The sequence below is a fragment of the Sus scrofa genome, chromosome 1 (assembly GCF_000003025.6).
Source record: "Sus scrofa isolate TJ Tabasco breed Duroc chromosome 1, Sscrofa11.1, whole genome shotgun sequence".
Lineage (NCBI taxonomy): Eukaryota > Metazoa > Chordata > Mammalia > Artiodactyla > Suidae > Sus > Sus scrofa.
Window position 1 is genome coordinate 205513120 of NC_010443.5, and position 18100 is coordinate 205531219.

General features: G+C 32.3%; 1 protein-coding gene across 4 annotated transcripts in view; it reads right to left on the minus strand.

The window, feature by feature from the left end:
• CNTLN (centlein) overlaps positions 1-18100 on the minus strand; it is a 326116-nt gene that overhangs the window by 141404 nt on the left and 166612 nt on the right. For all 4 annotated transcript variants that reach the window (XM_021063284.1, XM_021063278.1, XM_021063282.1 and 1 more), the window contains 4 exons: positions 14571-14747; positions 12586-12711; positions 3748-3869; positions 2280-2399 (listed from right to left, as the gene is read on the minus strand). In XM_021063284.1, the coding sequence (XP_020918943.1) occupies positions 2280-2399; positions 3748-3869; positions 12586-12711; positions 14571-14747 (545 nt within the window). The remainder of the gene's footprint in view (positions 1-2279; positions 2400-3747; positions 3870-12585; positions 12712-14570; positions 14748-18100) is intronic.

Genomic DNA, 18100 nt, shown 5'->3' on the forward strand with positions numbered 1-18100 from the left:
TCTCAATGAATAAAAGACTGATGTTTCCAGGTTTCCTTAAGTCTTATTGTTTCATCAGGATACTTCTAGTTTACTTTTTAACATCATATTTCATTAGACTGATAATAATGAACATGTTTTCAGGAAAGCTCCCTAAGAGTAGGAAATTGTCTGATATTCTCATTTCAGTTAACCTAGTAGAGTGCCAGTCACACAGCAGTAACTCAAACACATTTGTTAACTGAATAAATGTTTCACAAAATAACCCTCCCCCCAAAAAACATTATTACATGAATTAAAGTTTGTATCAATTATTTAGCACTCAACTCAAACTTCACTATTTTTAATAAATTAAGACTGATCTGAAAAACAACTATTTTAAAAATAGTTATCACATTAATAAATTTAAAACAGATTTCAAGGGAAAAAAATCCCACATATTAATGACTCATCATTTAATTCACAGAACTACTTACAACATACACATACTGCTGAGTGAACAGACCACAATTCTGTTGGTTTCCTAACTTTCTTAAAAGGTCTTTATTACTTTTTCTTTAGTTCTATTTCATTAATGAATAAAATAAACCCCAGATAAACCCCACTTTCAGCTAACCTCTGCTTGAAATTTCTTGAATATATTAGATCTTACAACTAGTTAGATTAGGTTTCACAGCTAATTCATTTTGTCCAAAATTCACTTTTGTTTTTAGAGACAAAAAGATCACACGAGATTATCAGAGAAGACATGGATAAAACCTATAAAAACATTATGCTAAGTGAAAAGGAACTAGTCACTATGAACCACATATTGTATGACTCTATTTGTATGAAATGTCCAGAATTGGCAAATCTATAGACACAAAAAGCAGATTAGTGGTAAGCTAGAGGGTGGAGAGCAGTAGAAAGATTATGAATGTTACAGGCAAACTGTGAGGGGCTTTTGGGGGGGGAGTGAGTAATGACAATGTTCTAAAACATACTGCGATGATGGGTGCACAACTCTTTGAATACACTAAAAACCATGGAATTGTTCATTTTATATGGTGAATTATATGGCCTGTCAATTATATCTCAACAAAGCTATCAAAAATTATCAGGGAATATTTCTTGGACAAATCTATAAAATGCATAAAATAATTTGCAAGATAAGAGACTTTATATCAGCCACAAACATTTAATACTAAGATATAATGCACTTTAAGAATTGGAAATATATATTTAAATCTGATATGATCATTCCCTCAAAAGTTTTTCATTACATGGAAAACAAAGTAATCTAAAGTTACATGTGTTAGTATATAATATATAAAGTAAGATTCTAATTTACATCTACCAAAATTCAATGCTATTTATTTACATTGCCACCTGATACTAAATTCTAGCAATCTAAAAGACATTCAGGCTTTCAAAAATACTGCATGGTCTGAGTACCAAAAATTAACTCTAAATGAAGAAAACAGTTAAGTAGCAAAAGAGGCTAATTATGTTGGTCTAACTCCTTTTTGTTTCCAAAAAAAAAAAAAAAAAGTGTTCTTTCTTTGCCAAGCTGAATATAATAGACTGTGAATTATAAGATCAAGGAAGCAAACTGTATGTTTTCTAAAATATGAGTATCCTTCATCAAGTTTTATACTTAGGGCAGCTAAAAGACCTATGTGGAGGGATCAGCATTAAGCCCAAAGGACAGGCAGTGCACAGCAAGAAAGAAAGCAATTCCCTCGTGCCCTTTGCAGGTCACTACCAAGGACCATGTTAGCAGATCCATACCAGACCCTTAACAGGCAGTTCTGCTGCTACCAGTAATTAGCTTGGACAGCTCTGGCTCCAAGAGTAGCAGCAAGGCTACACCATAATGAGCTCAGCTGGGATTAGCAGGACAGGGCAGGGAACCAAGAGAGCTCAGGCATTCTGCATTGCGTATGTATCTAGGAGATCAAACAAGGATGGCTGGCTAGGTTATCCCCTCTCCACCTCATTCCAAAAATGAAGCACGGCAGTGTCTAAAATACAGGCTAATGAAGAGCGACACCTCCAACAGATGAGAGCCACATTAATTAACACAATCCCTGGATCATATTATACAGTTTCGGCTAGAGCTAGCAAATGTGCAACTTGTTATTGCATTATACATATATATATATTTTAAAAGCTCGTCTTTTTTTCTTTACTTTTAGTGGCAATACCAGATTATTTGAATTTCCAAATTTTATGAGGAATTTCTCTCATGGCCTTTAAGACAAAAAAACTTCTCTCAAATATTTATCTAAGTCCACATTGTTAAAAAAAAGGAAACTCACTTTTGAATTATTAGCTCCTGGTTCTCCCTTTTGAAATAGGCCAGTTCATTCCATACAGCATCAGAGTCTTCTTGCCGAAGTTGTTGAGGATCTGCTCTCTTCATTTTCCTGATTTCCATCCTATTTTTAAAATAAAATTGCCTCCTTACTTAACATGTTCAAATTGCAATACAAATTCACTTACGTATTTCCTAAAATTTAAAAATATCTATTGTCCAAATTTCTAATTCAAAGTTACTATTTATGGAATGAATTTCCTAAAACATAATTATGTAGAAGTTAAAATCCCAAATCATGAGTTCCTAAAAAACTAAACTGCCACTATGGAAAGCAAATTTTGAAGCAGATACATGATGTTCTCAGGTATATTGCTCTCATTCATTCTACTAGTAATAAAATATACACTATAGAACTGTCACAACTTCTAAAAAAGGACTATAAGCAATCAACACATATAGAATTTGCTGCCAACCAATCTGAATGTGGTTTATGTGCTCTATCTTAAAACAAGCAATTATCAGTGAATATCAGAACCTCAGATGGTTAGAAAGTTGTCCTCACACTTTTAGTAATTACTAAAAAGTTAGGCTAAATCCAGGACAAAGAGACGTATCATTGCTTTACTGACAAGCAATGTGAACGCTTTTCATTCTTCAAAGGAAAAAATTAGATGTGACAATTATCTCCAAAACATGCCAAATGCCCTTTATGTTTTAATTTTCTATACATAAAACAAACTCTTCATTTTTATTTTGTGAAAGTGCTGTACTGGCCAATTTAGAAACAGTATTTCTCTACAGAACCGACCAATGTGTATCATCAACATTGCCCTAAAGGATCCATCTCTAAAGATGAGAGGGTAGTAGATTTTCTGTACTCATTCAGTCCTTTGCCCTCTGTTGATACTGTTAACAGGGGAGCCACTTACAACTAACCAAGATCTGAACACCTGTTCAGAGCAATTGAACTGAGACCGCCAATTCATTCAGATAAGCTGCAGAACAAACTGATGGATAGTAAAGATTTTCAATTGCATACTAGGTTGAAAGAGTTTTAAGATAGTTAACTATATATATGAATTTCGTATTTCTCATATCTTCCAATTAAAATTTAAATCTTTTTGAATTATATACATTGTAACACCAATTTCATTTAAAGTAGTTTTTCATCATATGGATATGAACTACTTTTTGCTTTAAGTTATATACTTTTATTAAGTTACTTTATAGATATTAAAAATATATACAATAATTCACAATCACCTATGCTAATGATTTCCAAAAATGACTGTTATTGCTAGCATATTGCTGTTTTCATTTATCATATTCTCTATTTTTAAATCCTCAATAAAGATATGACTATCAAATAATTTCTTTAAAATCAAACAAAAGCCATTAAAGTACCTATACGATGCTACTCCATTTCATTTAATATTTAGGGAAATGCCTTTATGAGCTATGTAACTCACATGCCACTGCCTTCTTCCCACTGTTTTAATTGCTCTTTTACTGCTCTGTAGTTGGTCTGTAACATCTGTAGCCTTTCCTTGCGTTTTTCATGGGCATCTCTTAGCTCATCATTTTCTTGGCTCTGTAGAACACAAAAAAGCAAGTATACAAGTTTGAAGAAAGTATTAGAACAATGTTACAAATAAAAAGCTACCTATATAAATATGAAATTTGAAAGAAAATAGTATATAAATATGAATGAATTTGTAATTATTATTTAAGCAGAAGAAAAAGAATTCCTAACATCACAGGTTTATTTAATAAATTTGAGGCACTCCCTGCATTTTTAAAAATTGCCTAAGTAATTTCAAAATTTTACCAACAAATTAGTTTCATTCCTTTCTCTTTTTAATTAGTATACATACACACATTTATGAACCAGTCTTATATAATTTTTTCCCTTTTTCAACACCAGGATTTGTCCATACATACAGCATAATTATTTGGTTAGATTTAAGTGCACATACAATTAGTGTAAGGACACTAATCATAATAACACCAGTTCTTTAGCCCACAGATTCATAAATAGTTTGTTATAATGCACAAAGATTACACAGGAGGAAGAAAATCAGCTTGGACCTATGTTAGAGTGACATAGTTTAACATTTTGGATTGAACCATGAAGGACTGAAATGGGAAAGCTCTTCAAGAGGTTACAGAATACACAGTCCAAACATTACCAAATTAAACAATGATAGTCAATGACTTCTAAATGTTTTAAGTAGATCACATGCATAAATGTTCACTTTTCAACATAACCACAAAATAAACTTACAAAGGCCAAATTTTCAGTCCTCAGGGGATGTATTTATATTGCTTATAAACAGTTTCTCAAAGAAAAATAAGTAACATGTTAAAATTTTACCCTTGAAAATTTCAAAATTTGTTTTTTAAACTCTTTCTCATTTTCTGTATGGAAGAAGTTTTATATTTATTCGGTGCAAGTAACCAAGTACTCTCTAGTATTATTTACAGTAAAATGAAATTAGTGGGCACATGGCAGCCAAAAAGATCTGAATTCCATTCTTGGAGCTTTCTTTTGTTAGCTGCATAATCTTTTTTTTTTTTTTTTTTTTTATCTTTTTGCCATTTCTAGGGCTGCTCCCATGACATATGGAGGTTCCCAGGCTAGGGGCCGAATCGGAGCTGTAGCTGCCAGCCTACACCAGGGCCACAGCAACGCGGGATCCGAGCTGCATCTGCAACCTACACCTACACCAGGGCCATGGCAACACCGGATCCCCAACCCACCGAGCAAGGCCAGGGAACGAACCCACAACCGCATGGTTCCTAGTCGGATTCGTTAACTGCTGAGCCACGAGAACTCCTAGCTGCATAATCTTAAGATTACTATTTAAATTAATTCAATTTCTTTTACTACAGAATATGGAGAAAAACACAGAAATTCATATTATGACAACTAAACTAAATAAGCTAACATGTAGGTAAAGCTCTGCAAACTGTGCTTGCCCTATAGAGGAACAAACTCTGTCCTCTTCTCAAGTATTAACACCGATGCTCTTATCATTTAGAAGCCAAATTTACTGTTTCTAATCTTGACAGTGAGCTAATACTTTATAGTCTGCATTATTCTATCTCTCAACACTATGGATATTTTGTCATTCTATTTTGAATATATAACTAGTAAGATAACTTTAACAATTCTCTTAAGTAATTATTAGGAAGTACTTGAGCCCTGTGTATACCAAGTGATCTCTATGCCATATAGAAAGTACTTGATGAAAAATCATGAAAATGGCATCACTTAACAGGGGAAATCAGAATAAATGATACCCCAAAAAGTTTTAGAAGATACACAAACACAGTCACTGCATAGTTACTTGCTAAAAAAAGTAGCATAGTTTAAAACCATGTTTAAAAATTCAGGATACTGAATTCAATTTTATTTGTTTCAATTGAAGAACCATATGTTAATAGTCTATGACATGCTGGGTGTTAAGTGCTGATGAGAGTTCAGGTCCTTTTGCTTTAGTTACTAAATTTTACTTTGACAGGGCTACTTAAAATTCAGTGTGTATCAATTTCTCCATCTTCAAAATAGAAGTTATTTATATCTCCTCTGGTAAGACATAAAGAATGATATACCTTGACTTTAAGTTTCCCAAACTGTTGGTAAACAATCTGGTTTCTTTGACAAATAAATTTTATATTCTTAAATATGTAAAATAAGTAATTTAAATTAATCTAATAGAATAATAATATCTTCTCATAAATGAAAAAAGTTAAATATATTTATCAGGATTCGTTACAAACTAATAAAACTTATTAGGAATTTGAACAGTAATATAAATTTATTAATAATTACAATAAATTTACAGGCATTAGAAAAGACTCATGTCCAAATATAATTTTAAAATAAATTTATTAATTGAGTACTTTGTTAGATAATTCTAAAATAGCTTTCTGTAATTATTCTTCATTGAACCAAAGTCCTTCCCCATAAACTCTCATTTTAGGATGAATTTCTTAAAAATTATTACATGCAAATCCAATGTTTTGGAATTATTAAGTCTGTTGGAGTCCCTAGAAACTCTGCGTAAAGGGAACGTAAAAGATTGACCAAGAAGTAAAAATTAATAGGATACTCAAATTTTTTCCATTACCTTTCACAATAATCTTCTGTTGAATTAATGGAATAATTTGAGTTTCTTATTGATAGCACTGTCATTATTTTCATGTTTTCTTAGTACTGCCCTAGCTACCACTATTCACTGAAATTATACCCAATGTTTTCTTTAATTCTCAAATAGAAGTCAACTATACTATGCTAATAAACCAAATATTAAGACTTAATAAAAATTTCCTGAGTCTTACATGTCACTCACAATGTGCCAGGCTCTATATTAGGCACAGTAGTTAACCAAAGCACTTAATGTGAACATTTCTGATTCCTAAAACTTTAGCATAATATATTCAATATTAGTAACTAGTTTCTGTTTTCCTATAGTAATTGAAATAAGTGGCTCCTCCCATTAGGTAGTGATTATAGAAAAACTTGTTTTAAATAAGCTTTCTGCTTTACTTTTACATGCTTTGTAATTTATTACACCTAGCACTATTTACATAATTCTTATAACTCTTAACCATTTACATAATTTTTTATTCTTATAAATTTGTATAAAACATAATTCTTATAAAATCATTAAAATCCAAACTATTACAAGTAAAATCAAACTGAATATTATTTGGTAAATCCATATATAGACAAATTAAAATGTTAATTATTTAAAAATGGAGTTTCATCCATAGATTTGTGCTTTGAGAAAACTGTTATCAAATTGTGATACATGGGATTCCCTTTGTGGCACAGCGAAAACAAATCCAACTAGTATCCATGAGGATGCGGGTTCAATCCCTGGCCTCACTCGGTGGGTCAGGGATCCGGTGTTGCCGTGAGCTGTGGTATCAGTCGCAGATGTGGTATGGGTCCTGCGTTGCTCTGGATGTGGTGTAGGCCTGCAGCTGTAGCTCCGATTCAACCCCTAGCCTGGGAACTTCCATATGCCGCGGGTACAGCCCTAAAAAGCAAAAAAACAAAAAACTGTGATACATGGGTTAAATTGATCCTAGAGACTACTGTTCCCTGGGTGTATTTCAAATATAAACAATAAAATTGTATAAAAATGTAAATATAAGATAGATAGTGAGATCATATATAGCTCAAAGAAAAACATTTTCCCTATTTAACTGCAAGAATAATAATAAAAAAAAAGAATAAATGTTGGCTGAAATCTTCAGTCAAAAGTGGGATATCTCAGGAGTTCCCATTGTGGCTTAGTGGTTAAAGAACCCGACTAATATCCATGTTCAATCCCTGGCCTCATTCAGTCAGTTGAGGATCTGGTGTTGCTATGGGCTGTGATGTAGGTTGCAGATGTGGCTCAGATCCCAGGTTGGTGTGGCTGTAGCATAGACCAGCAGCTACAGCTCTAATTCAACCCCTAACCTGGGAACCTCTATACGCCCCGGGTACAGCCCTAAAAAGCACCCCCCCCAAAAAAAAGTTGGATATCTCACAAGAAATGTTTACAAAGAATTATCAAAATGCTTTTTTATAATATTCTAACATATACAAGTTAACTATGGCTTGGATTATAATTCTTTAAGTCTAAACAATAGTGTATCATTTGGAAAATATTATCCTCAAAGATCTTACAAGAAAATCAACTATTAAGACTGAAAAATACATTTAATATCACTAATTACTACACTTTCCTATAGGACACATCCAAAAATATCACATGGGCAATTACTGAATTAGGTCTATTTATTAGATCATTCAATAAAATATTTACAAAGCAATTCCATGTATTTTGCAATTAAAGTAGCTAAACTAGAGGCTCTAACTTCTATGTACAAACAAGTCTCAATGACTAAAATATTAGAAAACAGAAAATAGGAAAGTTGTATTAACTGACTTTCCTCAATGATGTTTGTAATTCTATTTCTGAGTTCATAAGAACAGAAATGATTCTTGACTGAATCTTCTAGTTTGCTCAAAGTTCTTGACAGGCATAAGGCAAACTAAGACCAAGCATACTATCAATAATACAGTAGCTCAATCTTCAGAAAATGATAGTAAGGTTTTTTAAGTTTAAAAAACATTTTATAAAATACCAAGGATTCCATGGATGTTTAATTTCAGCAGAATGTATAAATTTTATGCATCTTAGAGCACTGAAAAGTGAAGGTCATATAAATTGTATTCAAAGGACATATTGATGTTATTAAATGGCACAGAAAAGTACTAACAGAATCTAGTTGCCAAATGCATGAAAGTCAGTAAAGCGGGGACTCACAGCCTTAAGTAATCTCAAGGATAGTGAATTTCATAAAGCTCTGATGCAATGACATCCAAATTATACTTTTTAAGTTTTTAGTTCACTATATCCATAAAGTCAGAATTTGGTAATGGGTAGGATTTTTATAATAGTAGCATTCATCACTTCCATAATTACAACATTAGTTACCCATCTTGAAAACAGGTACAACTAGCCACAAAAGAAAGCTGAGTAAAATAATGGGTTTATATCTCTACAATTACATAATATTAAAATATATATAGTATTAGAATAATATGCATGACTATGCTAATATAATAAAGAACAGGTGACCAAAGTTTATATACATATGTACTATAGGCTCCTGAAAACTTAGTGCCTCCTTCTCTCCCTTCAATCTACCTTGGTGATCAGTTTGGGATCCTAAAGTTACCTGTCATGCCATGGAGCATGTCTTTTGTCTTTAGTTTAGTGTTTCCAACAGTATCTTCCATGGAACAACAGTCACTTGGGAAATATTAATAGGTATAATCAAGTAAATCTGGGAAGTAAGGTATTTATACCTTCCTAGAGATTCACAAGGCAAATCGCTATGTTAAAGGCTCACCAAAATAGATTTAATCTACTGCTTACATAATTGAGCCCAGACGTTTTTTGGTTTTTGTTTTTTTAATGGCTGAATCCTTGGCATATGGTAGTTCTCAGGCCAAGGATTGAATCCAAGCCACAGCTACAGCAACACCAGATCCTTTAATTCACTACACTGGGCCAGGGATGAAACCTGCACCTCCGCAGTGATCCAAATCCGATTCTTAACCCATTGTGCCATGGCAGGAACTTCAGAACACAGAGCATTTCTGTTTGTCAGGATCCCATCAGCCTCCGGCTTTGCAATATTCAAAAGAATACCAACATGGGAAAGGCCATGACAAAAAATCAACATATATTAGTGGAGAATGGTCTTCAAAAGGAGTACCATGACCCCAATGTATTTTAAAAACCATAAGACACTGTTACAAGTTAAAACAAATCTCTCCCAAAAAAATGCATTGGAGTACTAACCCCTACTATCTCAGAGTGTGATTCTGTCTGGAGAGAGGATCTTTATAGAGGTAATCAAGTTAAAATGAGGGAGAGTGGGTCCTAATCCAACATGACTGGTCTTCATAAAAAGAAGAAATTTAGACAGAGAGAGACATGGGAGAAGGCCATCTATGAGCCACAGAACACCTGAGAGAGGAATGGAACAGATTTTCCCACACAGATTTCAGAAGGAACTAACCCCATCAACAATTTGATTTTGGAGTTTTCTAGCTTCCAGAACTTTGAGACAATACATTTCTGTTCTTCTAGACTAGTCAGTTTATGGTAGTTTGTCATAAGAGCCCTAGGAAACTAAGACAAACACATCATTAACTCCTTATACTCACATGCACTTGAGTAATAGCAGTAATATTAATATTATAATGTAATATTGGAGAAAATACAAACAGGTCATCTGTCTTGACTAAATATGACAGTTATACTTACTAAGACAGGTTGTAAATTAAAAAGTACCCTGGGCTAAATTACTCTCCTTGGAGTTGCTTTAGGTTTTGCTTACCTATTTCTTCTGCTAAGCATGTTCTTGATTATGGTACCTTTTTCATTCAACTATCTTGCTCCTTTAAAATAAGAAATCCTTCCCTATTAAATGATAAAATGCAAGAAAAAATATTGCTCCCATTTTCCCTTTACCTTGCAAATCTGTAAAAGAAAACAGGCACTTCAGGAGTTCCCACTGTGGCACAGCAGAAAACGAATCCGACCAGTATCCATGAGGATAAGGGTTCAATGCCTGGCCTCACTCAGTGGGTCTGAGTTGGGGATCCGGCATTGCCGTGAACTGCAGTGTAGGTCACAGATGTGGCTCAGATCCTGCATTACTATGGCTGTGGTGTAGGCTGGCAGTTGCAGCTCTGATTTGACCCCTACCCTGGAAACTTCCATATGTCTTGAGTGCAATTTGAAATTTATGATTATCATCAATTAACTTGAAAGAGGAATACAGAAAAAGATAAGTGAAAAAGAAATTCTGTGGAAAATTATTTTACTCTAAAAATAAACTTGAGGCCTCATCCAAAAGAACTTTTGTTAGAAAAAAAGAAATAAGGAAATAAATTAGTGTAATGCTTCTGAGACTACTCTTTGAAAAAAGAGATTCAAGAGGTGGAAGTATAATAGATCTAAAAGTGTCTGAACTGTTCTATCCCTTCCTGCCAAAAACAAAACACTAAAAAAAGACCCATAGACTTTTGGGGCCAAATGAGGGATAGGTAATTGTTAATTTTCTATGTTAACTGTCCAGATATTTGCTTAATCACTATTTCTGGGTGTATCTATGAGGGAATTTCTGTATGAAATTAATATTTGAGTCAATAGGCCGAATAAAGTATACTGTGCACCCCAATGTGATAGCCTTTATCCAATCCCATGAAGACCTAAATAGACTAAAAGGCTGAGTAAGAAAAATTTCTTTCTTTCTGCTTGCTTGTCCTTAAGCTGGGACACTGGTTTCCCACCTCCTGCCTTCAGACTCAGTCACAGACTGGGGCAGGGACTTATACCATCAACTCTCCTGGTTCTTAGGCCTTTGGACTCAAAGACTAGAACTATACCACTAGCTCTCCTGGGTCTGCAACTTGATGACTATAGAGTCATCAAAAGATTGGACTTTGGAGAACCCAGAGAAATTATGCAAAAGGAGGATGATGGCTTCTTAAATATGTCCATAATATCCTATGCTACCCCCACATTTACACTAATACACTGATTCTAACTACTTAGCATTATTTTTTCTCCTATTGTGCAACAAGTGACTACTGCATTAGCTAATAAGTTACTGAGTAAACTAATGAGCAAAAAAACTCTTGATGTATAAATTTCTAGTAGTAAACTGAGGTCATCTGATCATTTTATTTTTAGGAGAAACAATATATGATAATTTTTGTTTTAGAACTAATATTTAACTCTGAATAAATATACATTTACACAATGTTTAGTGAAAAGGAAGAAAACAACTATTAATTGTAGCTTATGGTTACCTATATCTCTAAACTATATTTTGCTGTAGAGTTAAGTCAAAACTTTTCCCCCTAAGGGTAATATATATGACAAAGATTTTATGCTTTAAATATATTGGATTATAAACAAGTGTAAATTGGGCTTGTCATAGACTGTTATAAAACTATGCAAGATTCAACTACATGATAAATCTCAAAAAATGCAGGCCTTTGGATAGCTGTGAATGAAGAATGACAAATCTAGCCAAATTAAATTCACAAAAAAATTAAAGCCCTCAATACAGTCACATAAAATTGGTTCAATATGCACAACTGACTTCTTCTGAAAAAGATAATTCACAAAATATGAGATGGAAAGTATAATCTCAAAGATAAGGCAACTGAGGTACATGCTTCTTAAATATTGGTAGAACAATGACTCATATGCCATGTATTATGAGATAAATTCAGTTGAAATGTAAAAAAGTGACATTTATTTACCACTTTGACTATGTAATTTTTTTATAAAGCAAAATTTTAAGTGGTCTTAGTTAGGTTAGCATATTTGTTAACTCACTTTTCTTTGTATATGTTTATTATATATAAAGAACCACAAGAAATTCTCTTTCCATTTGCTGTAGTCCTATTTTGCCTCTGAGAAACTAAGAAATTTATCCGCAATATTAAGTCAAAACAGTCCCTACTAAATTTTAAGGAAATTTTTTTACAAATTTCAATAATTTTAATTTAGTGAATAAATATTTACTTATCATGTAGCAAACTTATTACTTTATGATCCTCAGAAATTTTAAGAACTAGACTGATTGCACATTTTTATACATGTAATTAAATTCAGGAAAGATAAATGATAGGCAGTAATTTGTGAAATGAATGTTTACTTTAGTATATCTTTACCTATGCAAGTTTATTACTAAAGGAATGATTTAATGTTCACCTTCAGTTGTAGTGCCTTCTCTAAGTTTTCAATCTTCCTTTCAGCTTTCCTCAGCTTCTTTAGCTCCTCTGAGTCTGTGAAAGAGCTCTTTGGGGACAAAGACCTTGAACGTTTCACAGGTGGTTCCTCGAGAATAAAACAAGGACATGGTTGAACTAGTTGGAACACTGGATTATGAAAGACATGCAAAATTAAAGAACAAGTAATTTTGAATACTAATAATGAATTATATAAAAAAAAAATCCTGCATGGAATACCAGAGAAATAACAAGCGGAATTACCACAGTGCTACCGCTAAAGGTTTCTCTGTGACTCGTTAATGAGAATATTCATTTACATTTACATTGTTTCTTTCAGAATAATGATGTCCCATTAGGGAAGACTAAAGGGTTATAGACTCAGAAATGCAAGAAACCTCATTACAAAGGAGGGGATAGAGGCTGGTCTAATTGCTCTATAAGGGTCCAAGGTTACACTTGATAGGACAACCAGAAACAAGAGGGAAAGAATTTTTTTCCCTTTGAAATAGTTTAACACACTGTGAAGTTGAAGGAACAATATGCTTGAGGAATATAAATACAACAGACAGTAGATCTTATACCATAATGACCATATGGTCATTAACTATAATGTGGCTAACTAGAGACAAGAATGTGTGTTTATATTATGTACAGCTTCATATACCAATCTGGAGAAGGAATATGTGAAAGCACCTATTAAGCTGGGCAACATATTGTTCAGACTTACTCCATATCCTTATGAAAATGAAGGAAAATTTTGTTCAAAACATCCCTCTCATTTTCTTGACTTTTGTTAAAAGCAATGAAACATCAAAGCAGTACATTTTTAAACTTCAGTAATATAGCACACAAACAAATTAGGCCCTATAATGTCTCTCAATTTTAGGAATGTTTTCTTTCATTTAGATAAAGCTCAATGCTGTGAAACTACTCTAAGATGGCAAGAAACAAATCATGCAGTAATGTTTAAATACACGCATACACACAGTTAAATAAAGCTTGTCATTCTGAAAATTACAAATAATATTAGAGGGAATAAATAAGAATGCCACAGAAACATGGGTCTATTTTAAGTATTTCCTTCATTAAGAAAGCTTGTCCTACTCATACGAAAAAAGGAAAAGAATTTTAAAAAATTATCTTGAAAACATGGTTTTCTACTTTTAAATTTTCTACTGTTGAAGTAAAAAGTATGAGAAACATATGTCTAAAATGCCTTACTTTTAGGAAAAGTTTATTTCAATGTACATAGAAAAATATATTTATGACATGATATTTGAAATTCTTATATTAGTCAATGTTCATAGAATCTTTTACAGCATAACAGGAATATGTAAAAATACTACAAAAAGGAAACACTGAGACATAAATGAGAACAATGCCACAAAATAAATTCACTTATTATTCTCCACTGCAACACCTTTAAATCTGAAAATATATAACCTCACATATTAATGTTACGTTCCATTTTATAGTTTATATTCCACATGAGCAGTATTTTTAAATACCACATCTGAGTAAAATAGAAACAGTAAGATATATTTTTCTTCTAATTAAAATTAGAAAATTGAGTTAAGGACTAATATCACAAAACTTCTACTTAGATTAATTTATCTATTGATTAGATATATAAGGGATACTTATTAAAACCTTTTACTATTAGATTAATTTACCTATTGATTAGATATATAAGGGATACTTATTAAAACTTTTACTATAAGAATGTTAATTTACTGCACAAGAGGCATAGCACTATTAATATAGTTAATTAAACATGTATTATTCAGTCTTCAAAAAGGGAAAACTCGCTACTCCCAAACATGATTTTATAAAACGTCTGACATATAAAATCTTTATGAGCTTCCAGAAAAAAAGCAGAGAAGTAAATGCTACTGTTTTTTAACTCCACCACTTGTCTTGCCAGCCATATCATGACAAATTCACAAAATGACAAAATGTCCCTACCTTATGTTTCCCTTCAGCACTTGTCAAGATGCTCTTCTCTGAGGAACCCCTGTTGGTAGATCTGTTCTCTGACAGTTTTTCATTTGCTATTTTCAATTTTTCTTGTAAATACTCAATTTCAGACTTCTGTGAGACCATTAAGGTTTCTAAGCTCGATAAAGATGGCTGTTGAGAAACCTATTTAAGAAAATACATTTGTATTCTATATTATTTACACATATGTGCCAATATTTATAAATAGTATTACATCATATATATCATAAGTATCCCAAGAAAGAACATTTCATTTCAATAATAAACTAAATGTGCATTGGCTAAGCTTCTATCATCCTTATAGGATGGCATTTTTCAATAAAATAATCAAGATTCTGTATAAATATTTTCAGTAATAATAATGTTATACAGATTTGCAGGAGAAAAATTTAAAGCATGGACACATGATATACACCACCCATCTATAAATTAATTATTTCAAATTAATGATTATATACATATGTATTTCCTCAGGAAAAACTCAGTGCAAAACCATTGAATGTAAACCTGGGGAAAGGAAGCCAATGGAATTACAGGTCTAGTTAACTTTTAATGTACTAATAAAGAACTCCAATACTTCTTAAAGTCAACAGAGTTCACAATATCCTCCTTTGAAGTTTATTCTCATGTCAGATAAACTGTTAATGTTAAGCACCACATTTTTAACAAAAGAAATCACAGGAAAACTAAGCTTATAGGAAACATATTCATTGAAAACTAGTATTGCACAAAATTCTACCACCATCTTGACAGAATATACTTGAGAATATTAAAATCTATGCATAAACACTATTTCAAAGTAACTACTCTGTTTACACATCATAGTGAAAACAAAATTTTCGTTGATTTTCAGCAAAATCAGATGTTACGATTCTAAAATTATTAATATAGATCCCTGAAAATAGTGTCATTTAAAAAGTAAAAAAATTGTTGTTGTTACAGACAAAAAAAAAAAAAAAAAAAAAATGTGGAGAGCTCCAGCCTTCCTAAATGATATTCCTTAAGGTTATAAGAAAAACACGTATGTTTAACTTTTCTGAACCAACAATGAGAAATACTATCCTTTTCTGGTTTTGACTACCATTTTCTCTTTTTAGGGGATTGGCAGATTTTTCCTAATTCTAATCTATAATTTTATAATGAGAGGGATCATCTTTGATTTATATTATTACACTTTCATCATACATAAAATCACCTGATTTGTTTCCCAATCTTGATTCTATCACACTACTAAATATTTTCCTCAAGGTATTGTTTATATTGTACTGTTACCACACTTAACAATAATACTGATTCTTCTAGCTTGCACTGAACAACAAATTAAAAATACCTTAGGTACTTTTCTTTCAAAATCTAAAGGACTTTGCCCTATTCTTTCCTCTTCCTTTTAACCACTGCATGGTTTTTCTTTATTCTTCCCTTCTCTTTTGTAACCAAATTTATGATGTTGATAAATATTTCTTTTGATTGGGCTGCAAATCTGAACAATTTACAAAGGCTACCTGCTCTTGTCAAGGTTTTGTTAAATAAAAATTTAAAGAATATATTAACATCCCATCATTTAGCAATAAATTTTAAATAAATTGTTCAAGACCAAACAAAAATTAAGAAAAAAGCAGGAAAAACAACTTCAGTTTATTGGCATATCTAATAAGTAATCTATTCTAAGTTTTCTAAGTCATCACTGGGTTATAATGTAATAGATAAGAACATAAATACATGAACATTCCATCAAGATACAATGATAAATAATTAAAATATTCATGATGATATTAGAAATTCTCCAACAGTGGATATTGCCACTATAATAATAAAAGATTTCATATTTAGGCATTATTCTTTTAAAATTCCTCAGTAAACAATAACAGAACTTCAGTAATAAAATACTATAAAAGTAGTGATTAATGCAAGTGAACACAGTAGTCGTAACATAAATAAGTGTGTTTAGTTTGTTTTTAAATTACATCTTTAGAATTTATTCAACAGAGACATTTTGTATACACATTGAACTTGTAGATACAGTTTCTACTTCCACAAGGAAATCTATGCTTGCTTCCAGTTTCTTTCTCTCTCTCATTATCTTGCCTTTTATCACTTTTGCTAGACTATGTGCACAAGAAGTATTTCACATTTCTCTTAAAACAACCATTTTTACAAGTGTAAGCAAAATGAAATGTCAAAATGATAGCCTCATTTTGAGGGAGTAAGGAAGGTATTTGGGGCAGTAGCTATTTATCTCCAGCCACTTGTTTTGATAGAGGAATATGGCCCATTACTGCTAGATCTACTGATTTTTTTTCAAGAGAAGGGAGGGATTCAAATTTCTAAGGGAAATCTAATTGTAAAATGCTAGCCAATCTCAGCTTATGACCTCTTTGTCTTGAGGACTTAGTAGTGGGAGTATCAGCTGCTACAGATTTCCTAGGAAATTTTGAAATATGAACCATGAACACACAAATGTTCTCTGTTGACGGTTAATACAGAAAGATATCCATGATAAACTGTTAAGTGAGGAAAGCAGGTTACAGAAAGATATAGTATACTGTAGTATAGAAACAACGTAACCAAATCATGAAATTGTTATTTCTGAGTGAAGGTATTACATGCAAAGTTTTTCATACATATCTGAATTTCTTTAATTTTTTTTATAATGTCACTATTTCTTAAAATGTAATTTTTTTCTGCAAATAAAAGGGACAAAAAGTTCAGCATAAAAATTTCAGTATAGATAGAGGAAATACAGATAAAAATTTCTCTATAATCTCATCTCTCAGAGTTCAATGAGGATAAATTTGGGATGTAAATTCTGTATACCAGAATTTAAAGAGAAAAGGAAAATCATTGTCATTCTGCCCTTTAACCTACTTTTTTTATTAACAGACTGTTTTTTTTTTTTTTTTTTTTTTGGCTTTATAGGGCTGTACTTGTGGTATTTGGAGGTTCCCCAACTAGGGGTCAAATAGGAGCTGTAGCTGCTGGCTTACACCACAGCCACAGCAATGCCAGATCTGAACTGCGTCTGCAACCTATACCACAGCTCACAGCAACACTGGATCCTTAACCCACTGAGCAAGGGCAGGGATCGAACCTGAGTCCTCATGGACACTACTCAGATTTGTTTCTGCTGAGCTACCACAGGAACTCCAGGGACTTTCTTTTTTAAAACAGCTTTATATTTGCAGAAAAACTGAGCAGATACTATACCAAGTTATCCTTTGCCTTCCACCCCCACACACTCAGTTCAATAACTAAATTAATATGGTACATTTATTAAAATTAATGAACTAATTTTCATACATCATTTTTAACTGAAGCCTCTAGTTTATTCTAATTCCCATGGTTTTTACATAACGTCCTTTCCTATTTCAGGATTTCATCCACGACACCACATTGCATTCAGTTGTCATGTCAGCAACTCTTGTCTGGGACAGTTTCTGAGACTTTTCTTATTTTTGATGACATCGACTGTTTTGAGAAGTACTATTCAGGTATATTGC